This window comes from Helobdella robusta (assembly GCF_000326865.2).
Source record: "Helobdella robusta unplaced genomic scaffold HELROscaffold_22, whole genome shotgun sequence".
NCBI lineage: Eukaryota > Metazoa > Annelida > Clitellata > Rhynchobdellida > Glossiphoniidae > Helobdella > Helobdella robusta.
Genome location: NW_008704170.1, coordinates 2,252,820 through 2,278,757, shown reverse-complemented (window position 1 = coordinate 2,278,757; position 25,938 = coordinate 2,252,820). Strand labels below are relative to the sequence as shown.

Genomic DNA, 25,938 nt, shown 5'->3' with positions numbered 1-25,938 from the left:
ACATACACACATACATACATACATACATACATACATACATACATACATACATACATACATACATACATACATACATACATACATACATACATACATACATACATACATACATACATACATACATACATACATACATACATACATACATACATACATACATACATACATACATACATACATACATACATACATACATACATACATACATACATACATACATACATACATACAGCAACAAAAAATCATCACATCATTGCTTTGCTTGAGGAACACACTCTGTCTATCATAAAATTTGAAGGGGAATTATCGGCGTCATATACTACAGCTACATGCATGTATGTATGTTTGTATGTATGTTTTTATGTATGTTTGTATGTATGTATGCCTGCATGCATGCATGTATGTATGTATTGTACATACGGTATCTACGCATCTATATTTTTGCTATCGTTCTTTTTACTATTGCTGTTGTTATTGTTGAAATTATTCTTGTTGTTGTTGATGTCTTTATTTTTGTTGTTGTTGTTGACGATGTTGATGTTGTTGTTGACGATGTTGATGTTGTTGTTGACGATGTTGATGTTGTTGTTGACGATGCTGATGTTTTTGTTGACGATGTTGTTGACGAGGTTGATGTTGTTATTATTTTTCTTGTTCTGTCTAATAGAACTTTGAAATGATTGGATGTTGGAGCAGATGAACTGACATTTGCATAGCGTATCGAGACACAAAAAATTCTCCTTTTCTGTTGACAAAAGGATAAAAATCTTGCGGAATTTTGTAGGTTGCGCTTACGCAATTGTACACTTCGTGTGTGTACGTCTGTTTGATACGTGTATCTATTTTGTATGTATGTGCGTTCCGTTATGTTTGAATTGTTGTATACATTTGTGTGTATCTTGTTTCGATGTGTATGTTTTTGCAAATTCGTGATTGTATGTGTGTATATCTGCTTGTATATACACGTGTGTACGTCATTTTTTCATACGTATACAATGTTTGTATGTATGCATGTGCGTATGTATGTGCGTTTCAAAGCCTCTGGCGTCTCTTGCTTACCTGTTGTATGGTTAATTTTGCGCAAGGAATTATAGTATAGGCGTCATTTTTTCTACCTCTTCGATTGTGTGTATGTATGTATGTATGGATGTATGTATGTATGTATGTATGTATGTATGTATGTATGTATGTATGTATGTATGTATGTATGTATGTATGTATGTATGTATGTATGTATGTATGTATGTATGTATGTATGTATGTATGTATGTATGTATGTATGTATGTATGTATGTATGTATGTATGTATGTATGTATGTATGTATGTATGTATGTATGTATGTATGTATGTTGATGTATATCATAAAAGTTGTTCATATACTTATGCAAAGCAGGTTTGCTTGGAGTTATTGCTGGTTGTGTTAATTAATGTCGAAGAGTTTGCTGACAAATTAACTTTTTTTGAAAATTAGTTTTGTCAAGTAATTTCAATAAAATAATGAATTAGTGGTTAGTGAAAAATTATTTTTTTAATTTAATTTAAATAACTCGTCGGATAAAATATACTGTCTCCGAATTGAATATAAAATACTTACAAAAACGTTCTTACAGATTCGTCATTCGTCCCCACAACATCAACAACAACAACCACATCAACAACAACTACATCAACAACAACAATATCATCAACAACAGCAACAACAGCAACAACAAAAACAACAACAAACGAAAATTATCGAACAGAGTAACTACATCATATCTCGCCAGCCTACTGATGCAATTATCAACCAACAACTACAACAACACCAACAACCGCAACAAACCATGTTTCAACACAACAACAGCAGCAACAACAAAACTAATTATAGCAATAACAATAATAACAACAACTATACTGTTGATTTAGTTATGCACAATTCTTTGATGAATCTAAGACAGCAAACTCCATGCAAGACAAACAGTTTTTACGGTCCTGAGTCAGCATACCAACAACAACATCATCATCAACAACAACAACAACATCAACAACAACAAAATGAGCCAAAAATCGAGCCAGCTATCTGTCAGAAAATTTTCAACTTGCATAGTTCTTCCTTATCTCAAATGACAATGGAGTACAACAACGTTACAACAACAACAACACCACAACAACAACAACAACAACCACATTATGACGCCATGAGGAATTCCTTCAACAACATATACGACAACAGATATAACGTATTAAATAATATGAGAAATTCTCAACAAAATAGCCCTAGCAGAACAACTGTCATTAATAACTTGGCGGCATCAACAACACAAAATCCAGACAACATCAACAACAACAACAACAACATCATCAACAGTAACAACAACAACACAAGCAACCAAAACAACAACAATAACAACATGGATAACACTTTTCAATTTCGCTACCGTTCGCTGAGTGCAGGCGATCAGAGCATGGTTTCGACTGCAATTGAACCCGAGACAGGCGAGTTCGCCAATACCAGTAAATACAAAGACCACAACATCACTGTTAAAGACAGTGATGTCTACAATTCAAACAATGGAAACTTTGTTGCGAATACTAAATCTAAATACTACCCAAGTAATATTAGCAACAGCAACAACAGCATAAACAATATTGGTGGTGGGGGTGGTGCGCGGGTCGCCAGTGAAGTCGCTGCCAAAAAAAATGGAAGTTCTCTTTTGAAAAGTTGTAACACGTCTGCTGAACAGTTCTACAGATCTGTTATAGGTTGGTTAATGCGATGCTGTTGATGAGAACATGATGAACATGACGAACATGACGAACATGATGAACATGATGGTGAGGGTGAGGGAGGGATGACGATATGAACAGACTAGACAAACAATGACTATTATGACGCCGATAACAACGATGACACTGATGATGATTGGGACTCCAGTGGCGAAAAGATGACGACGACGACAACGATGAAATGATTTTTTCCATGCGCGACAGCGTTTTTGTCCTGGTTTCCTTTTAAAATTGCAATTTTTCCAAAGTTTGGACGAGGAACATCACCCTTGTGACAGCCTGATAAATTGTTTTGTCAACATTGCATTTCCAAAGTGAAGCGAAAGTCGGAGGGACACACGCACGCGTGCGTGTGTGTGCATGTCATATCAAATGTATCCCTTGCTAGCATCTGCACGCATCTTTCCAGGGTGTAATTAAATGTTTGGAATAATTTCTGAAATGTTTGGAGTAGTTTCTGAAATGTTTGGAATAATTTCTTTGAAATGGATTTAATTGAATTAAAATAATTAATTAAATTTTTTCATTGAAATTCAACACTTTCTAGGTTGCTGAATAAGAAGGAAAAGTGAGAGTGGGGAGAGAAAGAGAGATAAGAAAGAAAAAAAGAGTGAAAAGAAAAAGAGAAGACGCGCAAATTCAGATTTTAGATAAGAAATATCGATTTTAAGGAGGAGGAGATACAACAAGAGAGGAACTGAACGAACCAAGCAGTCTGCCCGAGAATCTTATTGGTCACTCATATCTATATCTCCAATAATTCATCCATGCATGTGTGTGTGTGTGCGTGTGTGTTGGTACGTGCTTGTTTGTGTATGTGTGCCTGCGTGTGTGTGCATTTTTTGGTTTTATACATTCACATTTAGCATACTAAAACTCGTCAGAGACGCATATTCCACACAAAACACCATCAGCTATGACTCTCCACATACACTTAACAAAAGTTTCAGAAAACTACAAATCGAAACAAGCCAAAAAAACTCCTCACTTCATTCTACACACTCCACACTCACACACACCACTGCACTCCACACGCACACCACAGCACTCCACTTACTCCACAGCACTCCACAGCACTCCACTCACTCCACAGCACTCCACAGCACTCCATTCACTCATATTACACGCTCCACTACAGCCCATTCCTCAGTACCTACATTTTTATTATTGATTTTCCACAAAAATGGGCGAACGATGCGTGTGTTATTATCGAATTTTGCGTACAACCAGGAAACAAGAATGCATACATACATCATAATAACTCTGATCATTTCGATTCGTTTCATTTGAGAAGTTTAACCATAAAACGATATTTTGCCGGGTTCAATAGCAAGCTTGGGCGAACTACTACTACTAATAATATATTTCACATTTATAATTTTTAAAAATACTTTTAATTATTGTAAAAAATATTTTTATGGATCTAAGTACGAACGCATGTGTTTGTTTATATGTTTGCTTCGAAATGGGAAAATCGATAAATAGCATGCAGACGCGCGTATGCTTATGTTTGTGTGTGAGTGATTTGGTTATGTATGTATGTACTTTTTTTGTACATGTGCGTGCGTGTGTGCGTGTGTGTGTGTATATATATATATATATATATATATATATATATATATATATATATATATATATATATATGGGATTAATACGGAGTCGCAGTTCGAGAGTTGGGAATGACGGGCGGAAATGGTAAAAAATTGGAAAAATTACATCTAAGTGCGAAAATAGAAGCCTATTTACAAATGCTTACTTGTACACATGTGATCGACTCTCATACACATAGGCACACACGTGCGGGTTAGTTCTATATAGCCCTATATAACTCTATATAACCATATATATAATTCTATATAACTATATATAACTCTATATAACCATATATATAATTCTATATAACTATATATAACTCTATATAACCATATATATAATTCTATATAATTATATATAAATATATATAACCATATATCACTTTATATAACCATATATCACTCTATATAACCATATATAACTCTATATAGCCCTATACAGCTCTATATAAAGGTTAAAAGGTCATTTACACTATTACAAAGTTCAGATGAATATTACAACACGCGTGTGGGTGTAATGTTTAAATTTAAATTGTCAGCTAAGCGAAGAAAGAACAAAAGAGTAAAAATTCAAAGAGGAGAAATAAATGAATTATTATCTTATCCACCAGGTGTCCTCTCACCTCAATGTCCTAACCGATCAATAATTTTAATTTCTAAATAATTCTATCGATTCACATTTCAGCCTTGCTATATGTTAGATACATTGTAAGAATTTTATTAATACAGAGAGAAAGAGAGAGAGAGAGAGAGAAAGAGAGACAGAGACAGAGACAGAAAGAGAAAGTGAACAAACGAATTAAATTAAAAACAACGCCATATGACGTCATTCAAAACAAAAACGATATATATGTATCACGTGATTTAACTTACGAGATACTTAGCTTACTATCATGCCCAATAATAATAATAATAATAATTATTATTATTATCGTTGTTATTATTATTATTTCGTCACGTTATATTACGCTCGTATCCACTACATGAATTAAGAAGATTGTTTATAAAGCAAACACACATAAGCATGTATTATTAATGTATAAATGCATGCATGCATATGTACATACATACTACATACAAACATACATATACACACATACATACATGAAAACATACATTCATTCGTATTATGAATGTTTGCCCAAATGTCAACATCGTCACTATTATTATTGTGTGTAATAGGCAATAAAATTTGGGATACATTTATCACTACGTCAACATCATCATCATCATTATTATCGTTGTTCTTTTTATTATTAGTAGTATTATTTCTTTATCATCATCATCATCATTCTCCTCCTCATCATCATCATTCTCCTCCTCCTCATCATCATTCTCCTCCTCATCATCATCATTCTCCTCCTCATCATCATCATTCTCCTCATCATCATCATCATCATTCTCCTCCTCATCATCATCATTCTCCTCCTCATCATCATCATTCTCCTCCTCATCATCATCATTGTTATCATTGAATTGAAAGTAATAATGTCTCATATGTTATAACTTTCATCTCATCATCATCATCATCTCGCTTTTCTATTTCTTCACCATTCAGTGAAATAATTATATTCACTCTAATTGTAATATTGTTTGACCCCATTAACATGCCACTTCATGATGATATTTGACCTTAGCTATAACTTTTAACACCGCTTTGCCTCATTAACATGTCACCTCATTATAATATTTCACCTTTAACCTTTCAAAATCCTGAAGGTCAGGTATTTCTGATATTCGGAAAAGAGATGAAGAGGTGCGTATTGCTGCAGACAATAACATCGCTACAAGCAGTGCACCAGATTTTCTCGCACGCCTTCCCCGACGACATCAGTCTTCAGGATTTTTCTGGGAGCGAATCCCGACTGAGCGTGTATATTCTGGACAATGTGGCAACCGTATTCTACGAGCTGGAGAATTATAAGTGGGATGGATAGAGCTTTTTGAATGTTTGGTGGTGTTGATGGCGAAGTTTTTTTCAACACGTTTTTTTAGAATTTAGATTTTACTCTAGGCTAAGTAGCTAAAAGATGATAGACATGATGATAAAATGCTGATGTGATATTACTATGTTGTATACTTTTTTTTATTATCGTTTTCAGTTCATTCTCAAACTTTTCATTATTCAAAAATTTTAATTTTCAGAGACGTAAAAAATTTGAGCGTGTTGAAAATATTTGAAAGAAAACCAAAAAACTATGAAGACATAACGCACTACCAGCAACTCCAACAACTCCAACTCCAGCAACAACCACTGAACAGCCTCCACGCGTCAGCACATCAGTCCAAGAAGACGCATTTCATCGTCAAAACAAATTCTCTCCAAGCATTACCGGATCTCGCTGAAACGGAAGAAAATTTATCGAAACTGAAAGCCCCGAAAGAAGTTTGTTGTTTTGGTGGTAGCAGCAGTAAGGAGAAGATCCACAAGAGCCTCATCGTCTCAACCACAAAGAGGAATCAGAAGCAGCAGATACAACAACCGAAAGAGACAACTGTGAAGTCTGACAAAATTTTAACGCAAGACTATAATGTAAGCGTCAAGAAATTAGATAAGGAGAGCATTTACTATCTTCCGAGCAACAGTAACAACAAAAGCACTGCAAACAAATCAAATGAATCACCAAAAACGAAATCTGCGTCCCAAATGTCAAATTCATGCTATCACAGTAGTTTGGATAGGCAAAACTATTCAGAGCCAATCTATTGTCATTATCATCATCACCATCATCACGGCCAGCAAGACAACGCCAATAACACTCCTAAGATTGACAATGGGAACAACGGCCTTCGTAAGAAACAAAAAACTTCCGGTCGTCATTCGTATTCTGCAAATTCATCGCCCTCAATTGAGCACAGCTGCGTCAACTATTCGATCTACGGCTTGGAAGGTTGTGGAAAAAATAATAAGAGCCCCGCCAGCCCGTGCTGTCGGCATCACTGCCAGCATCAACACCACAACAACCAATTTTTCCAGTGCAGTCATTCCTCCATGCATCAGTGCAAACATTTTCAACATGCAAGTTCTCTATCGCCACAGAGATCGAGTTGTAGAACGCAGCATCAGCAGCAGCAGCAACAACAACAACAACATAATATTAACATCAACCATGATAGCCACCACAGCCAACATCATCACAATTCATGCCATTCTCTTCCAGAAACTGAATCGAAACAGACAAAAAGTCAGACAGGTAGCTTCGTTGATCTCATTCCAGTTGATTTGCTGAACACAAACTTCAAAACCAAACCAAATGTTTCGAAGGCGACTGAAGATGATAATCTAAATACTCAGTGAGATCTTTATTTTTTCACAATCTTATAAAGAGCTTTTACTTTTTTTCATGTTTTAAAATACAAATGAATGAATAAATATAAGAAATATTTTTGTAAATTACGATTTCAAAAGTAATAAATATATAATAAAATTGTATAATTTTAATCGGATAAAAAATTAATAATAATATTTTGATTAGATTGAGGATTCACCAGCTAGAGGACCAGCTGGCATCACTGACTCAATGGATTCACGGCTCTCTAAATGCTGAAGATAAAAAATTTTCCAACGAATTACCTCCGTTATCAGTTGAGATGAAAAATTTTAACGTTGAAATTAATGATGGCAGCAGAAAATTGAATCGTGGAGATGTTGGAAAGTCTCTGCCGGACATTGAAACTAATTTGAAGAATATGCTGGAAAATGTTAACGAACTTAAGAGCCAGTGTTTGTTGTTGAAGAATGCCCAGGAGATACAGCAGTTGGAAGTTCAAAACGCTCTCACGGAGTTCGCTTGCCAAATTATGGTAATTTTCTGTCATTTCTTTACTTATTTAATCAATCACAGTGTCTGTCAAAAAAGTATGTTATCAAATCTTAAAAAGAATTATGAGAAAAGCTCATTTTATTTTCAATAAGTAACGTGTGAAGTAAGTAAATTCATATCGATACATATAATACCTAATAAGCACACGATGAATATTGGTCTAATTTTTCTCAGAATTTCATCAGCAGAGGAATGATTTCGGAGAACGCGTTCATATGCAACGCAATCGCCTTTGACCCAATCCCATCTTCGGCCGTCATCAAGCAAGCGATGATGAAGAAGAAGAAGGACCAAACATACAACAACCAAAATGTACTTGATGACATCGTCAGCGACACCAACGTTCCAAAGAATGTGGCGATGTCTAAAATGAAAGAGAATCTGTTTGTAGTGGATGGACAACAATCGTTAGATTTAATAACTCGCTCACCTGATTTGGTCAGCAGTTCGAAGCAGCAGTCGAGTTGTAAAAATTTAGAAAATGAGATAAAAACTATTCGTCTGAAAGAAGCTAGATATGTGGCCGGCAGTATAGAAGAAAATACATTGGCGACGAATCTAGACGGGATGGATGATGTTTGGGTCCAGATGAAAAACGTTTAATGGAAGATCGATTCTGTTTGTTTAATTATACCTCATACATTTCGCGGTACTCGCAACAAGAACATCGAGATGGTTCTTAAATAGATAAAAACTGCATGGATGGATGTTGAATTATTTCAAACTTGTAGTTTTCTTAAAAACGCCTATCCCAATTTGTTATTCACAATACCTTACATGCTGTGTAATATCTATTAGCCAGGTAAATGTAGGTATGTGTCGTATATACTTATGTAAGTAGCAAAATGTACGTATTTGATTCGACCCTATTCAGACTTTGTTAATGACGAGACATCATGATAGCTAACATTTTTATTGTTATATTTAAAATCCACTTGTTACCTACCAGAGTTGCACCTTATAAGATCTCCTTAACTTGAAGACGCTTTGTCTTATTTTGAGAGGTTTCTAATCGCTGTGATGCAATTGAGTTTCATCTTCATCATTTCACGACATGCTCTTCATCATTGCTATTCATTTTAAAAGGCAATTTTTTTCAGTTTTCCTGTTTTTTGATAATAATTTTATAAAAATTCATTTTCTACAAAACTTTGTTAACATTCTTGGGATAAAAAGAACGGATGAATAACAAAACGTTTTTGTATCATTGACACTTAAGATTTTTTAAACTACGAATCTAAATAAAGCGATAATGATAACAACCATTCGGAATTAATTATTTTATTAAAATGTAAAATTACAAGTATAAAACTTAGCTGCTATTCAGTTATGAAAACGAAGAATGTCGTTATTAAAAATAAATCTGAGAAAAATGTTTACCTGAAAGATAAAAAACTCATGTACACAAAACACAGGCTTCTTTAAAAATGGTCAATAACGTGTACAAAATGCCATATATATACAAGCGAACAAGCGAAACAAAACAATACAAATTTGAAATAATTTAAGAAAAATTGAAAAAAAAATAAAAAAAATATCAGTTTTCTCTGTATTTGACTATCGAGACAAACTCCTCTGAAGCATTTGATTGACCAGCAAATGAATTCATGATATCGGACGATGATGAATTTACAGAACCATCATTGAATTGAGAATGTACATTTACATTAGTAGAGACAAAATTGACAGCGGCATTGCTCGAATCATTTCTGACTGGATTGTTAGCGCCAACATTCAATGGAAAGTTGGATCTGTTAGCAGGAACAACATGAGAGGTAGAGAATGTTCTTGGAGGTATGCAAGAAGCAAAAATCTTTTTGGTTACCGTAAAAACTTTCTTTTCTCTTTTCTGTGTGACATTGTTAGATTTGTTGATTAGATTGGCACTCACACTTGAAACGGAACTTAAATCAGTTTTCGTCTTCAAATAATTCTGTAACCTTTCTTTCACTAATTTTTTAGCTTTCAGCTGTTCTAATTTTGATTGAAAAGCAGATGAGGAACTTTTTTCAGCTGCACCTGGGCGTGGATTTTTAATCTTCAACAATGCTACCTTATCATCGTCACCATCAGACAGATACAAGACAGTCACGTCAGCCTCTGTATCATCGTCGTCGTCGTCGTCATCATCTCCCATGACAACACAACTATCGGTGAAACTCTTCCCACTGTTAATGCTCTTGTTAGGACTCAAACCTTTCAAGTTACTAAGACCGGAAGTAGTTGACTGTCCAGGTGAAATATTCGTGCATACGTTCGCCAAAGTTGAAGGAGACAGGTCCAAATTCTGTGAGTTATTTCCAGGTGAGGAAAAATTGTTAGTAGATGGAGAAATCATCAAATTTGTAGACGGAGCCATGTCCGAAATCCCTGAAGATCCGGTTGGGTCGTTAGAGACGCCGGAAGAGGAGGAATAATGGGAGGAAGAGAAGGAATGAAAATGATGCGTATGCTCGTAAGATGGCAGACGTGTATTGCCTCCTACGACAGGGTAGTTATTAGCATTGTTCTTGAAGAGATTATGAACGATAGTGTTGTCAATATTCGTGTCTATCTGTATTGGCTTTGCATATGGTTGGTTGATGCTATTGCTGTTACTGATATTAATGTTAGCATTATCATTATTATTTGCGGTAGCAGTAGTTGAAGTGATAGTGATAAGAGGATTGATTGATGTTAGAAGAGTTTGTTGTGGAGTGTTGCTGGTGTAGCTGCTGACATTAATAATACCGCTATTCATGTGAATGCTGGCATTAACATTATCGTCGTTAATACGAGCGTGAACGTTAACGTCAGCATTGTTAAAATATTTGTTAGTGTTGCTAACATCAACGACCATAGTAGCATCATTAACGTGTGGTAAGGAGGAAATTGAAGTTGGGATGGTATTAGAAGGTAGTAAGCTGTTATTATTTGGTGGTGGTGCTGACGATGTGTGAATGTTTGAAACATGTGGCTCATTAGTCAAGAGGTTATTATTGTTACTGGGTGTCAAGGACTCAACAACTAAATCATTTCCAACATCAATAAACTTTTTAGTCCCTTTCTTTCTGGCGCCAACAACTTTTTTGTTATTCACATTAAAGTTAACATCAGGGCCACCTGAACTCACCTTTGACTTTCGCGGTCGGTAAGCTCGTTTATTTTGAAGAGCCCCTTCGTCACCGTCTACATTTTCGTCGTGATATTTTTTCTGGTGCTCCTTCAACTTATCACGTCTGGTGCTGGAGTAGCCGCACTTCTCGCAGGCGAATGGTCGCTCGCTTGAATGCAGGCGTTTGTGGCGAACGAGGTGGCTGCGTTCCAAGAAACTTCGTCCACAGACGTCACACGTGTGGTTGCGTAAGTTCAAGTGGGTGCGTTGGTGGCAGGCCAGTTGACTTCTCTTGGGGGTCTTGTAAGTGCAGCCCTCATATTGGCAGTAGAAAACTTCACCTGAAAATAAAATTAGAGCATGGAAATATCAGAAATTCTATGAACTTCGATTTCTTCAACAATCAACAAAGTGTTAAGAATGGAAACCTTCTATTCTTCATCTTTTAGATAACATACCAATTATTCAAATCACACTCATAATTTGAACTAAAAAAAACTTTTAAAAACCCGTATGCAATCTAGAATGAGCTTTGAGGTGTGACTGATATTTAGTAGAGAATCCACAGAGATCACATAGGAAGGGCCTGTGACTGTTGTGAGAGCTCATGTGTTGTGTAAGTGTCCCTTTTGTAGAGAAACATTTACTGCATTCTGTACATTTGTAGGCTCTTTCACCTGTTCAATTCGTGTCAGTGATGTAGGGTAGAAAGTTTTATTAAAACTATTCAGCTCATGTTGTCAAAGAAATGCATAATAATTTTGGACAACAATTCCTTGGTGACAAACAAATTTGAAGTAATCAAAACAACAAAAATTTACTTGATACAAATTTATTTGTGCAAACAAAAACAAAGTAAAGATATAACAATTCAGTTCCCAGAAACTGACCAGAATGTGTTTTAGCATGGGCATCGAGAACACTTTTGACCTTGAAACTTGCCCCACAAAGGTCACAGACATGTGGCCTCTTATCTAAATGATCAATTCTATGCAGTAACAATGATTGGATGCTGCCAGATTTGTAACCACATTTATCACAGTGGTACGGAGGACCCTTGAAATGTCGACTTCGAAGGTGGTTGTAGAACTGTCGGTTCCATTTGCATTTAAACTGGCACAGATCACAGGTGTATGTTTTTTTAGAGTCTTTATGTGCAACTGATATATGTCGATTCATTTTTTCAGGTTTGTATGCTATGAATGGGCACTCTGTACATGTTATTTTCTTTCTTTTCTGATATTTTGATCTGGTTTTTTTGCTTAGTTGTAAGGTGTTTTCTTTATTTTTAACAAATTTTGACTTTTTGATTCTTCTTGATAAGTCATTGTTACCTTCATCTTCATCAGATGATGAGGCTATTACATTTTTACGTTTTAAACTTTTTGATTTCTGATTGATGCACTGAATATCAGAATTAACCCGGAGAGCAATCCTCGCACTTTCTCTCCTGACAGCAGATGAAGATTTTTCCACATCAGCAGCATTCACAACTGGTACTCCATCCGAATCATTATCATCAGATGCATCATCAAAATTATTTTCATCTGCATGATCTGGCCTGGTTGCATCATTACTCGTTGAAACAACTTTTGGTACGGTATCATTAATTTTTAAGAAAACATCTCTCAATTGGGAAAATTTCTCCTTCAAGCTGAGAAACAACTTGTCAGAATTGTTCAAACTTTGTAACAGATGAAAACACATCCATTCATTATTCATCAAATATTCTTTCTGAAGCAACAGCTTATTTATCACATCATCATCCACTGCTGACCAGTGAATCAACTTTAATAAGATGGGCAAGCAATCTTTTCTCACATTAAATTTATGCTCAATCCACTGAAATATTGCATCCAAACGTTGAATTTCGGTAAGAGGAACTGACCTACCTAGATAGATTTCCAACATGGGTAGTGTAATATCTAGGTACAACCCCGATTGAACCAGTCTATTTATATTGACAAAAACATAACTGTCAATCATGTTGAGTAGTGATGATAAGTTATGCTGTTTAGCTAGATGATGGATGTAAAAACATGTTTTGTCATTTATATTTTGTTTTAAATACCTGCTACAAAGATCTTGTAACTTAGATATGGAGAACTGAGTGGCTAAATCAATGATGTCTGCAATGTTCTCTGAGGTTATTTTTATCTGGCCTGAGTAAACATAGTCAATCATCATCATGAATGCGTCCGGATTTCGAGCACTAATTTCAAGATCGTTAGTGGGGCCATTATTATTTTTAGAAGTTTTGTTATTATTGTCAGAATCTAAATTCTCTTTCAGATTGATAAACATCTGATCAAAGTAGGAACTGGCAGCCGCCATGACGCACTGATGAACGTTGATGAGGGTCTTGTTCACTGTTAAAGTGACGTCACAATATTTGTAATCCGATCTTTGCTGGGATAATTTTTTTAGGAGACTGCCACTGGCTGGAATGAGCTCATCGAATTCCATCACCTCGGTCGTAGCGTGTTCCCTGATCGCCTGTAAAATCGTCTCAGTGTCCATTCTTACTTTTTAATGTAGTAAATAAAAAAATTAATTATAATATAATATTTGGACATGACTTTTTCAAACCACCAGTGTTTACATTTGAACGCTACACTGAAAATAGCTTGATATCGCATGTAGGTAAATATAAGATTTGAAATTTAAACGGTCTAACCCTTCAACTCTATGGCTATAGTTCTTATTTTTTCCACTTTTAGTCAGTGTTGATGCAGTTTCTTATCAATTCACTTTTAGTTGTTGCGGTGGGAAAATCAACATGGAGGCTGAATGTGAGAAACTAAAAGAAGTTGTCTGTGATACAATCGGACTCCTGTGTCAGAAAGGACTGACATTTTATAAAATTTTAAAAATCGAAGGCGTTATCTGCGTTACGGCGGACGACAATAAGTTCGTCATTCACATTGACCAGATTTTTGACCCTACCTCCAACAATCCTAACAACATTGTGAATGGCCTGTACAATGAAACTGAAACGTCTGCTCCTTCAAACTTCATAAAAAGAGAACCGATTAATAACAGTTTTCAACAGCCGATTAAAAGATCCTTCAAAACAGAGCAATCAGATTTTTACAGTCAACAACAGTCATATCAATTATATAATAGTAAAACTACTAATTCTATTGATAACTATCAACATTTTGATTTGCCTCCAGTGAAACAAATGCTGACACAAAATTTTGCCAGCTCTAATTATGAAACATCTGGCAATTTCATTAGTCCAACTGGTAGAGTTAAATCTTTGAAAAAGGGCACCTCCATGGTAAAAACTTCTCAAGTCAAAAAAGCTACAAACATTACTTCATCCCAAAGTACAAATTTTAATAATTATGGTTTTCAGCAAAGTTATGATTGCAACATTCCTAAAACATCATCTGTATCAAGTCAAGCAAGAAATATAAATACAAAGGCAAATATTATAAAGAAGGAAACATTCCACAGCAATATCACAGTTAGGTATTTTTTGATTCAATACTCTTACACATTAATTATTTATTTTATTAAAAAATGTAAATTTGATTTTTTTTTCAAGATCAATAAAAGAAATCAACAACTTGCTTTAATGCCTGCACTGCCGTCCACTAATGTGCACACGAAGGCCAACACTAGTATTAACTCAAACAACGAGAAAGAATTGATAATAGTTGAATCAGTGCATATCTGTGGTTATCCTGATTGCAGCAAGAGGTTTAAATACCGAGGTGATCTCTTAAAACATCAAACTAAAAACCACAATAGAATTCCATCTCGCAAGAAGAAAGCGGACGGTGGTTTTGACATGGATTATGAATCAGGCGTCAGCAGAGAGGAAAATGAAGAGTTTGTTATTACCGAAGCTACACACATCTGTGGTTACAGCAACTGCAACAAAAGATTCAAATATCGCGGGGATCTGCTGAAACATCAGACAAAAAATCACGGTCGAGTGCCTAAAAGAAAAAAAATTAACTCCGTTGAACACGGTGAGAATGAAAATAGTGCTCTAGATTATGACGAAAGTGGGAATGATTACAGCAATTATGATGATGTTAATTACGAAGACGAAGAGCAGCAGTACGCAGATGAGATTGACCAGACTTACTACCAATGACCGCTACTAATCATCGTCACTAACACTCTCAATTTACAACAACAGGCATAACATATGCACTTTAATCCTAAGCTGTCTTTTTTTTTAAATCAAATTTTTGAATTTATTTATATATGCAAATGTATTAAAATTTGCATAAAAATGATTGATGTTTTATTATTAAAGAATGAACAGTTGCAGATCACTACATTCATTCAAGATGCGTGTGCATTTTCATGTATATTGTAGTTGAAAATTTATTTGTCTACCATCTGATCAAATCTTTATTTCAAGAATTAGTTTCATGAAACTTTTCATGTTTTTTTTTCTTGTTACTAGCGGCGTGTTGCATTCTGCTAAATTATAATTTCACGTCAGTCAGTAGATAGAACTATCAAGTTGTGGAACTGTCAAGCTATGAAACTATCAAATTATGTGATGAGATGAAATATTTTCAAACTGACGTTTTATTTTTCAACCACATGAATTGACACATTGTAAAAATATACAAAGAAGAACGTGCAATAACTGTGAAATAAAACATTTAAGAATCAAATTTTCTTTTCATGTTATTTACGACAGCAAAATCTTTAGTGTCAGCAATTTTAGAATCACTTAAATTTGAATCATCATTGCCATTTCTAGCATTACTGTAACATTCATCTATTAGAAATTTCGAATCTAATGAATTATGTTTTTTCTTATAGTTTCGTTTATTTCCTTTGGTATGATCATTATTGTCTGCCGTGTCGTCGTCCGATTTTGAAGAAAAGTTGTGATCAAGAGGTTGTTGTATGCTGTGTGTGGATTTCGTGTTGATTACAGGCTCTGTCCACGTCAGTATTTTTACGTCTAGTCTCTCACAGACCTTGGAGATGGTAAAATAGTAAAATGATGTTTAACGATGATGAATGAATGATGGTTGTTTTGTTTATGATAAAAAAAACTAGATTATTATTAAATTTTTAGAATCTTCAATTCGCTCTTTTCAAATAAATAAATTTAAATACACTTAAATTAGATACTATTGACAATTATTAAATACCATAGATAGTGATTAAATCACTAGATGATCGTTGGTGATAACTAAATAATGATTAAATATTATTAATGACGGTAGGTAATCACGTTGCGAATGATAAACGTCTAACTCTCCTCATGACGTCATCGACGAAGGCCCATATCTTCAGGTCGCATTTATTATCGATCCTCGTTTTCTGCAGGTTAACCAGAGCCACTCTGCCGCCGTTTTTCTTGGTCAGTAGGGGCATGTTGCCACAGGGCATGATTTGCAGGGATGTGCCTAGACACAAACACAAATCTGAATTCCTTTGAAAGTAATTTATTCATAATTTCTTTAAAAAGTAATTTTTTTTGAAGAATAATTTTTTTGAAGAATCATTTCTGTATAGATTGTAATCACAATTAATGGAAAATGATATTTTTAAAGCCACTTTTTTTCGTTAAAATTGTTAATTTTTATGTTGCTAAATGTTTCTCTTTCAGGCAAGACAAGACAACATGATGTTAATAAATAAATAACATTACGAACCGGCAGAATTCTTCTGATATGTTGAGTTCATTAACAGGTAGCTCATCTTCCCAATCTAGAATTGTATCTCTCATGTTGCCTCTAGCAGAGCAAAAATGAACAAAATGTTATATCTACTTGTGAATTTTGTATGTATGTACTTTATGTGTGTGTGTGTATGTGTGTGTGTGTGTGTGTGTATGAATGTAGGCATAAATGTGCATGTGCGTGCGTGTGCATTATACTATCATTTAGTTATTAAAAATATTTAAATTAATAAAATTATTTTATTATTGATGCACCCACCTACAAAACCCTTTATGCTTCTGAACTCTACATTTAGATCCAGTTATTTTCTTAGCCATCGTCGGCACTACTGATGATCTGATGTACTACAAAAAGAATGAGTATAGAAAGTCAGAAAATCTCGACATTTCATGACAAACATATATTCAGATTTCAGATATTATTGTAATAAATATAAGATTAATTCAGCCAAATCTTGAAGATAAATATTTCAAAAAAAAAAAACTATAAAAACCAACTACAGACTTTATTTTTGCACAAGTCACACTGTTCTAAGAACATGTTACCATGTAGTTCGGACAGCTTATTCATTGGAAAACCAGACCTCATATGCAGTCCATCAACATTTTGACTGACCAGATGTTTCAATATATCTATGGGTAGTTTTTGTTTAATAAAGTTAACAACAGCTTTGATTTGCTACATGCCTTAATCTCTGTTAATGGTGAATAGTTTGTGATTGTTGTGATATATATAATAATTAGTGTATTAATATTATTAGATTATATATATATATATATTATTCACTTATTGAATAATTATATAAAATGCAATAAATGATATATTCATGAATTTACTTTTTTTCTCAAGAGCTACTAGAGCCATGTGTGTTAATGTCGGTCTTGCTGTCTCGAACGTTACATCAAGCTTTGGAGTTTCGCCTCTTTCTTCTAAAGTCCATACACCTGAAATACATTCTTAATTATGAAATCATTAATTAATTAATTAAATCTTTTCAAAATAATATATATTTTTAAAAAATTCAATTTTATTCAACTTTATTTTTATTGAATATTTATGAAAAAATGTCAAAAAAATGAAAAATCATTAACTGTTATAGCCTTGGGGGCAGGGTATGACAGAAATGTGGCCTAGCCACTTCAAATGGGCAATACAAATAAATTACAAATGCAACTCTTGCCTAAATTATGCAATCTAATTCATTCAATTTTTTAATCATTTTACTGTAACGGACAAATTAAACATATTACATTTATCAAAAAACACATAATAATTTCAATAATTATTAACCCTTGGGTCCTCTGAAGTCAGGGATGCCGGCCGAAGTACTTACACCTGCTCCAGTAATCACCACCAGGTTTCTGCTGTTTCGGATCATCTCGGCCAGCTGATCACACGCCTTTTCTAAAATTTCAGGTTCATCAAAAATTTCTTTCATTCCGCACTTTCCTTTGTGTTCGTACGGCGACAAACCAGATGCATAATTTACGGACATTTTCGCGAATAAAAATTCTGTTTCAAGCTCAAATCAATTTAAAAGTGAACGTTTAAAAGTTAAACTTTGTAGTTATCGGGTATTTCTAATCAGCAATGTTTAACATTTGTATGGGATAGGCTAGTACTTCAGTGGCTAGCGATGTTATAACATTTCGTGGATCGATTGACGTATCACATATTTGATGAATGGATGTTTGTTCGATCCCTTTATTATTCAAATTTTGACTGTTTAATACATTCTCTCTCGAACACAACACTACCAAATATGACGTAATCATTTATTTTCATTCTAATTATCAACGTCATACTTATTTGAAAATTATATTGATCATCTTACATACAATTTCAAATAGTTATTTATTTATTTTCTAATAAGATCAAATATTCTAATCTCGAAAACATAAAACTACTCCAAAAAATACGACACGTTGAGCCATTTTTAGTTCAAAAAAGACAATTTTTATTTGATAATTACTCGAGCTTTTACTTTTGTACTAGGCTTAGGAACGAAAAAACTGGTCAAAGATGGATTATCAGTTTGCAAGAAATACCGGAAATACACTGACCACAAGAGACAAACAACAAAGTAAGCATGTTTCAATGTTTCAATTTATGTTTCAATGCTTGATTTTTTAACGATTTTTAAGCATTTTAATCAATTGTGTATTAATTATTTACAATTATTTAAATCGTTAAGTTGTGACAAATTATTTCAATTGCTGTGTTCTAAACAGTTATTTCTTTTCTTATGTGTATAACTGGATGCGTAATTCTTAATACAAAAAATTGTAACACACACACACAGACATCCATCCATTTTTAGCCGACAAGCACAATCAACTCTCGCCCCATTTTTTCGAACAAAATGGAATTTCACCGAACTCACAACTCTACTGTAGGACAGGTAGTCATCATCCATTATTAAATAATATAATTTTCATTAATATATATATTATTAAATATATTATTAAATTATTCACTAAAACCATTTTTCGAATCGAATAATTTTTTTGGATATATATCCAGGCAAGTTACCATTCCCTGTTTCAAACGGGCACCAATCCAGTCCTCTCTATGATCGGAGCAACAACTATTTCCAAGTAAACGTTAAAAACCAACAACAGCAACAACTATTGTCGCAAAACTGCGTGATGTCGTCTCAGCAGCAGCAGCAGCAACAACAACAGCAGCAACAACAACAACAGATACAGCATCAACAACACCTGCAACAAGCTCATCACCACCCACAACAACAACAGCCACAACATGCAAGCCAATTAGCACCACAACATCAACAACAGTATCAAATGCAACAAATGGCTCAACGACAACAGCAGCAACAACAACAGCCCCACCAATTACAGCAACAATCTTGTAGAGAAAATGGTAACTTTATTCATGTTAATACGAATGTGTAAGAGTTTTTTGATTACATTTGAAAATTTACTTTTTTTAAAATTTATAGAAAACAAGCCGATGTATCAGATGCAGCAACCACAACAGCAACCACAACAGCCACAACAACCGCAAAACAACATACAAAGTTCGTCTAGAAACCAAGCAGGATATTACGAACCGGCGTCTAACGTCAACAGTGCCACAACTATGTCTTATGACACGGCAGCTTCAGCAGCTAGCCAGCAGAGCCATCAACAACCACAACATCAACAGCAGCAGCATCAACAGCTGCAACAAGGAAATACTCCGACCCAGCAATGGATGGGTTATTGTGCTGCCACTGGAAATTATTACAGCGCTGCTGGTGGGAACAATAACGCTTCAGTTGTCGTTCAAAATCCTCACCAGCTGCCACAGCATCACCTGCAACAACATCAGCTGCAACAACAACAGCACATGCAACAGCTGCAGATGCAACAACAAATACAGCAGCAAATGCAGCAGCAACACCGCATCGCCGCTCAACAGCAATCGCCACCACAGCAGCCCCAAGCTGTGCAGCAGCGCCAGCAAATGTCTCAACAACAACAGCCAGCACAACTTCAGCAAGCAATTGTTAATTCAGTCAATTCACAGCTGCAACAGCCACTACAAACACCTACTCAGCAGCAAATGAATCATTACAGTTAGTAGTTTAACGAAATTTTTACTTTTTGTATTAAAATAACATAGTTATAAAGTAATATTGATAATAATAAAATATGAGTTTTTTGTACAAATTCAGACGAGCAGATGTACCAGATGAATCCACAAGCTCAAGTGATGTACGACCAAAACTACTACCAATACCAGCAGCAACAGCAGCAGCAGGCACAGCAGCAACCCCAACCGCAACAGGTCCAACACGTCGTAGCACAGCAGCAACAACAACATCACGCGGTAGCTCAACAACAACCACAGCAGCCGCAGCAGCAACTGTCGCAGCAGTCTCAACAGATGCCCACCCATGAACAATCACATCCACAGCAGGTTTCCTGTGGTAACTACTGCAATCCCGGAGGTAATGTATCAGTATTCTTATAATTACTTACTATTAATTTTCTTTTTTTTAATAAAATATTTTATCAACAAAATACAACCTTAAAATATTATTACTTTATACTCAATCGTAAATTATTAATTGATTGATTGATTACTGTCATCAGTAGGATCGATCGATTGATTGATTGATTGATTGATTGATTGATTGATTGATTGATTGATTGATTGATTGATTGATTGATTGATTGATTGATTGATTGATTGATTGATTGATTGATTGATTGATTGATTGATTGATTGATTGATTGATTGATTGATTGATTGATTGATTGATTGATTGATTGATTGATTGATTGATTGATTGATTGATTGATTGATTGATTGATTGATTGATTGATTGATTGATTGATTGATTGATTGATTGATTGATTGATTGATTGATTGATTGATTGATTGATTGATTGATTGATTGATTGATTGATTGATTGATTGATTGATTGATTGATTGATTGATTGATTGATTGATTGATTGATTGATTAGGGATCCCGGCAATGTATCAACAAAGAAGCATGCCGAAGCCAGGAGTTCCACAGGCTTACAACAGATCAGTCATCAATATTGGTTATCAGCCAAATGGCTATCCGCGAAAAAGTAACCAACATTTTATTTTTTTTATATTATATCTATCCATCTGTAATATATTCATCAATTTTCTTATTAATCTCGCATAAATAAATTGATAAGGATTATCATTTCTAGATCTACCATATGATATGAGTAGCGGAAAGAAGTTGAAGAGTTAATAAAAGAGGAAACAATCATACACACACATACATACATATTTACGTACGGACATACATACATACATACAAACAAACATACATACATACATACATGCATACATATACATATATGCCCACACATATACACACACACGCACACAACAATATTTTTTAAACATATGCTTGTCTGTTCACGGCTTATGACTTTTTGTAATTAAATTGATTTAATAAAAAATATAATTTCATTTTTGATATGAAAAAATGATTTATGCACTAATCTATGTGACAATTTAACATCATATTTTTATTAGTATTGTAATTTTTTTAATTGATGAAATGAAAAAAATGTCAACAACACCAACTGTTAACTTGGTTATCTTATACAAATTCAACATTTTACGTTCTTGAAATGCTTATGGGGTGTTTGAAATCTTGCTACCGGCACAAATGCCTGTTTTAAAATTTGAATTTCAATAAAAAAAAACATTAAAATACTTTTTGTAATAGAGGATAAATTTTTTTGAGAAATTAAATTTAGACGAGGTCAACTACAAGAAACTGATGTTTGCTGTTGTCTACTCTTTGTATTCTATGGTCTCAGTGGTGTTTGTTAAAAGTTATTATAGAAATTTACTTTTAAAAATTTGTTTAATTTTATACATTTTATCGCTGAATTGTCACGCCGTTTTAAATTAAATCTGACGCAAAGTACTATGAAAAGATTTTTACTTTAAATTTATTAAAATCATAAAAATATGTCTTCTAAAAAGAAAAAAAATCTAACTTGGCTGGAATGTCCCCACTGCCACGCGTGGTTTCTGGATGCCAACAACACTGATCCTCACTTCAATTCGGAAATTTGTAAAAAAGTTAATGAAGATCAGTTGGCCGTCTGCCGGCGAACGTCAAAATGTCCAACAGAGGTAAAGGTTTTTGGATTGAAAATTTTATCAAAAAGTTAGTTTATCAGTCATCTTGCTTATTTAATTAATTAAAATTCTAAACAAATTAATTAAGTTAAGTGTTAAGTTCATTAATTAAGTTTAGAACTGAAACTATAGATAAATTATAAACAAGGCCTTTTTAAAAAGTGATTTGGCATTTTAGTTTTTAGATCAAAAGAAAAATTTATTTTTAATTTTTTATGTATACTACCAATAAATTAATTTTATACACTAGTAAATTATTTATAAAATATAAAGTTTAAAATTAAAAATTATCATAGATAAAGAAGAAAGATGCATCACATCTTTTATAGAGAAGTACAAAGCTCTCATGCATCCTGTAACAATGATTGAATTCCAATTGAAAATTGATGAGCCAGTTCTTATTACAACAATGCCAGATGACAATGCAGTATTAGAATTGGTCTGTAACATCTGGCCAGAACCTCAAATATCTATAAATTCCATTTTGATTGATCCCTCTTTGATGAATGGTGGAGACACACAAACGTCATCACTATCATTTTCCCCATCGTCTTCATTATCACCATCATCTTCATTATCGTCTTCGTCTTCTAAACTAAATCACAAGATGTGTTTAGTTCAAAAACTCTGGGACTCCTCAGATCTTAAAGAAGTTACGCTCAAAATATTGTTAGTAAAGTAATGAATAAACAATAAAAAGAATTAGATGATTTTTCATGTAAAAAAATTATGAATTTTATTATTTTTCTCAATTTTATGTTTCATTTGTACGTTCATTTTGTTTACTTATTCTACTTCATTTATTTGTTTAATTAATTGTAATTACTTTTTAAAAATTCAGGAATGACGAAAAAACTAATTTAGACATTCCAAGTCTAAATCTCCTACTCCAGCATGAACTAGGTAAAGTTGCAGAACCTGGATCAGACAATTCTTTTTTTTTTATTCTCACATTTCTTCATTTTTATTTTTAAAATATCAATTTTGGTTTTTCCTAAATGTCAATTTTATAATTCATCATTCCTCCATGCTATATTTTTTATGGTTATATTTATTTTTTATAAAATGGAGAAAAATTATTATATTTTTGCAGTCGGCTTGTACATGAGACCTGGAATGAAACTTCTATATCCATTTTTTATGGATAATGTAACCTTAGAAGTCTCACTAAACCTAGCAAATGATAACAATAATAGTGATAACGAACATCGATGGTTAAAAGTAGTCAAAAACACAAAAATTAAATCGCTGCACAAAAACATTGAGTACAACGATGTCGATTATAATGTAATGTTTGATGAGATGGTTTTTAAATGTTACGAAGATGTTTCTTTTGTTAGCCTCGTCGGATTTGACTCTCAAAAGATGTTCTTGAAGTCGTTATTAGATCAGGGTTTAGCAAGTATGACGTTTTTTTTTCACATAAATCTCTTGCTAGATTTAATTTTTTCTGTGCGTGCATGCATCGCATGTGTAACACACAGCACACATCAATATATTTATATAATGTGTATATATTTGTGTATACGCGTGTATATGTACCTAATATTTTCATAATTTATTCATAATTTCATTATTTATTCATGATAAAAAACCATTTTTGCCCTACCAAGCAAGGCTGCAGTACAATTGGCTGCCTAATAGCTGGACCAGCTGGTAGTGGTCGAACGACACTTGGTCATTCGTTGTCGTCCATATACAATAGCTTATCTTTTACTTACCTGTGTTCATTTCAAATTATGATTGCGTTAGTGGTTTTAATTATTTTCAAAATTATGATTTTAATTATGGTAATAATTCTAAATTATAAGTGAATTTGAATTAGAGCAATTACTTATGGGTTATGTTATATTATTTCTTTCCGTGTGATTCATGTACTGTACATATTTTATTTGCTTCTACCTCTTTTGTGATTTTCTAAATTTGGTAATTCCTAGATCATTTTCAAGCATTTTTTAACTTTAAATTCATATAATAAAAGCGTTTTATTTATTTTTCAATTAATTTTTCCCCTATTAAAGTTATGAGGAAGAAGGTAGGATTGGTATTTCGAGAATTGTGCAGAAAATACTAGATGAAGACGTGGCCAACATAGTATTCATAGATGATCTCGATCATATTTGCACACAAGGATTGAATGGTGGTAATGAAGATGAAGCTACTGTCGCAGCTGCTGCTACTGCCGCTGCTGTTGATGACGTCATTGTTTCTGATGTTAATGTCGCTATGATGGAAGCCGTTGATTTGCTGGTCAGTTTGTGTAATGCAACATTTTTTTGGTTATTAGTCATCTAGAAAAGGCTTTTGATCGAGTACCGAGGAAGGTCATTGCATGGGCGTTGAGTAAGAAAGGAGTGAATGAGAGACTTGTTAAAGCTGTGATGCAGCTTTATGAAAGGGCAAAGACAAAGGTGAGGGTTGGAAGGGGGATGTCGGACGCTTTTAGTGTTAAGGTAGGAGTGCATCAAGGATCAGTGTTATTACCGTTTCTGTTTGCAATTGTGATGGATGTTGTGTGTGGAAACATAATGGAGGGGTTGTTATTTGAAATTTTGTATGCAGATGATTTAGTCTTGATGGCTGAAAGCATGGAAGAATTGCAGTTAAAATTTGACAGATGGAAAAGTGTTATTGAAAAGAAAGGGTTAAAAGTTAATATTGGTAAGACGAAGGTAATGGTGAGTGGGGAAGTTGGGGAGCGAGTGATAAGTAAAATAGACCCCTGTGGGGTATGTGACGGGAGAGTGAAGGCTAACTCGGTATTGTGTATAGGATGTCAGAAATGGGTGCATAAGAGATGTAGTGGTGTTAGGGGGGCACTGAACAAGGTGGAAGGCACGTTCAAATGTAAGAAATGTGTTCATGGTGTGATTAATAGGACGGACGCAAGGACGGGGTTGAGTGGTGGTATTGAAAGAGTGGAAACCTTTGTTTACTTAGGGGATAAGCTGAACGCGGATGGAGGATGTTTGAGCGCAGTTACGGCTAGAGTTCTTGTAGGATGGATGAAATTTAGGGAACTGGGTGGGATATTGTGGGGAAAGAAATGGTCAGTGAAGATGAAAGGGAGGGTATATAAAGCATGTGTGAGAGCAGCGATGGTATATGGTGGTGGAACTTGGGTGTTGAGGAGAGAGGAGGAAAGTGTACTGCAGAGGGCTGAAAGAGCTATGGTGAGGATGATGTGTGCGGTTAAAGTGAAGGATAGGAGGAGTAGTACAGAGCTGATGTCAATGATGGGACTGAATGAGGACATTGTGACATTGATAAGGAGATCGAGAATGCGGTGGTATGGACATGTGTTGAGAAGGGATGAAAGGGTCGGGATTAGGCGAGCATTGGAG

At 34.3% G+C, this 25,938-nt stretch overlaps 5 protein-coding genes across 5 annotated transcripts; 3 read left to right on the top strand and 2 right to left on the bottom strand.

Annotated features, from left to right (window-relative positions):
* Positions 1-4,446: 4,446 nt before the first annotated feature.
* HELRODRAFT_172077 (hypothetical protein) lies at positions 4,447-8,786 on the top strand (the record flags this gene model as incomplete). The annotated part of the gene is made up of 5 exons (XM_009018747.1): positions 4,447-4,570; positions 6,079-6,283; positions 6,505-7,653; positions 7,836-8,163; positions 8,358-8,786. 5 exons carry the CDS (start codon positions 4,447-4,449, stop codon positions 8,784-8,786), a joined length of 2,235 nt encoding a protein of 744 aa, XP_009016995.1.
* Positions 8,787-9,450: 664 nt separating this feature from the next.
* On the bottom strand, positions 9,451-13,876 carry HELRODRAFT_191577 (hypothetical protein). Its single transcript, XM_009018746.1, has 3 exons — positions 12,168-13,876; positions 11,787-11,954; positions 9,451-11,618 (listed from the first exon to the last, which is right to left on the bottom strand). The coding sequence occupies exons 1-3, from the start codon at positions 13,795-13,797 to the stop codon at positions 9,721-9,723; spliced, it is 3,696 nt and encodes a 1,231-aa protein (XP_009016994.1). The 5' UTR covers positions 13,798-13,876; the 3' UTR covers positions 9,451-9,720.
* A 180-nt stretch (positions 13,877-14,056) lies between these two features.
* HELRODRAFT_172075 (hypothetical protein) lies at positions 14,057-15,388 on the top strand (the record flags this gene model as incomplete). The annotated part of the gene is made up of 1 exon (XM_009018745.1): positions 14,057-15,388. The coding sequence occupies one exon, from the start codon at positions 14,057-14,059 to the stop codon at positions 15,386-15,388; it is 1,332 nt and encodes a 443-aa protein (XP_009016993.1).
* A 434-nt stretch (positions 15,389-15,822) lies between these two features.
* Positions 15,823-18,485, bottom strand: HELRODRAFT_185545 (hypothetical protein). The gene is made up of 7 exons (XM_009018744.1): positions 18,237-18,485; positions 17,783-17,890; positions 17,451-17,578; positions 17,205-17,290; positions 16,920-17,000; positions 16,519-16,696; positions 15,823-16,235 (listed from the first exon to the last, which is right to left on the bottom strand). The coding sequence occupies exons 1-7, from the start codon at positions 18,439-18,441 to the stop codon at positions 15,912-15,914; spliced, it is 1,110 nt and encodes a 369-aa protein (XP_009016992.1). The 5' UTR covers positions 18,442-18,485; the 3' UTR covers positions 15,823-15,911.
* A 483-nt stretch (positions 18,486-18,968) lies between these two features.
* Positions 18,969-20,924, top strand: HELRODRAFT_172073 (hypothetical protein; the record flags this gene model as incomplete). Its single annotated transcript, XM_009018743.1, has 6 exons — positions 18,969-19,029; positions 19,267-19,347; positions 19,470-19,543; positions 19,703-19,829; positions 19,909-20,526; positions 20,626-20,924. The coding sequence occupies 6 exons, from the start codon at positions 18,969-18,971 to the stop codon at positions 20,922-20,924; spliced, it is 1,260 nt and encodes a 419-aa protein (XP_009016991.1).
* Between the last annotated feature and the right edge of the window lie 5,014 nt (positions 20,925-25,938).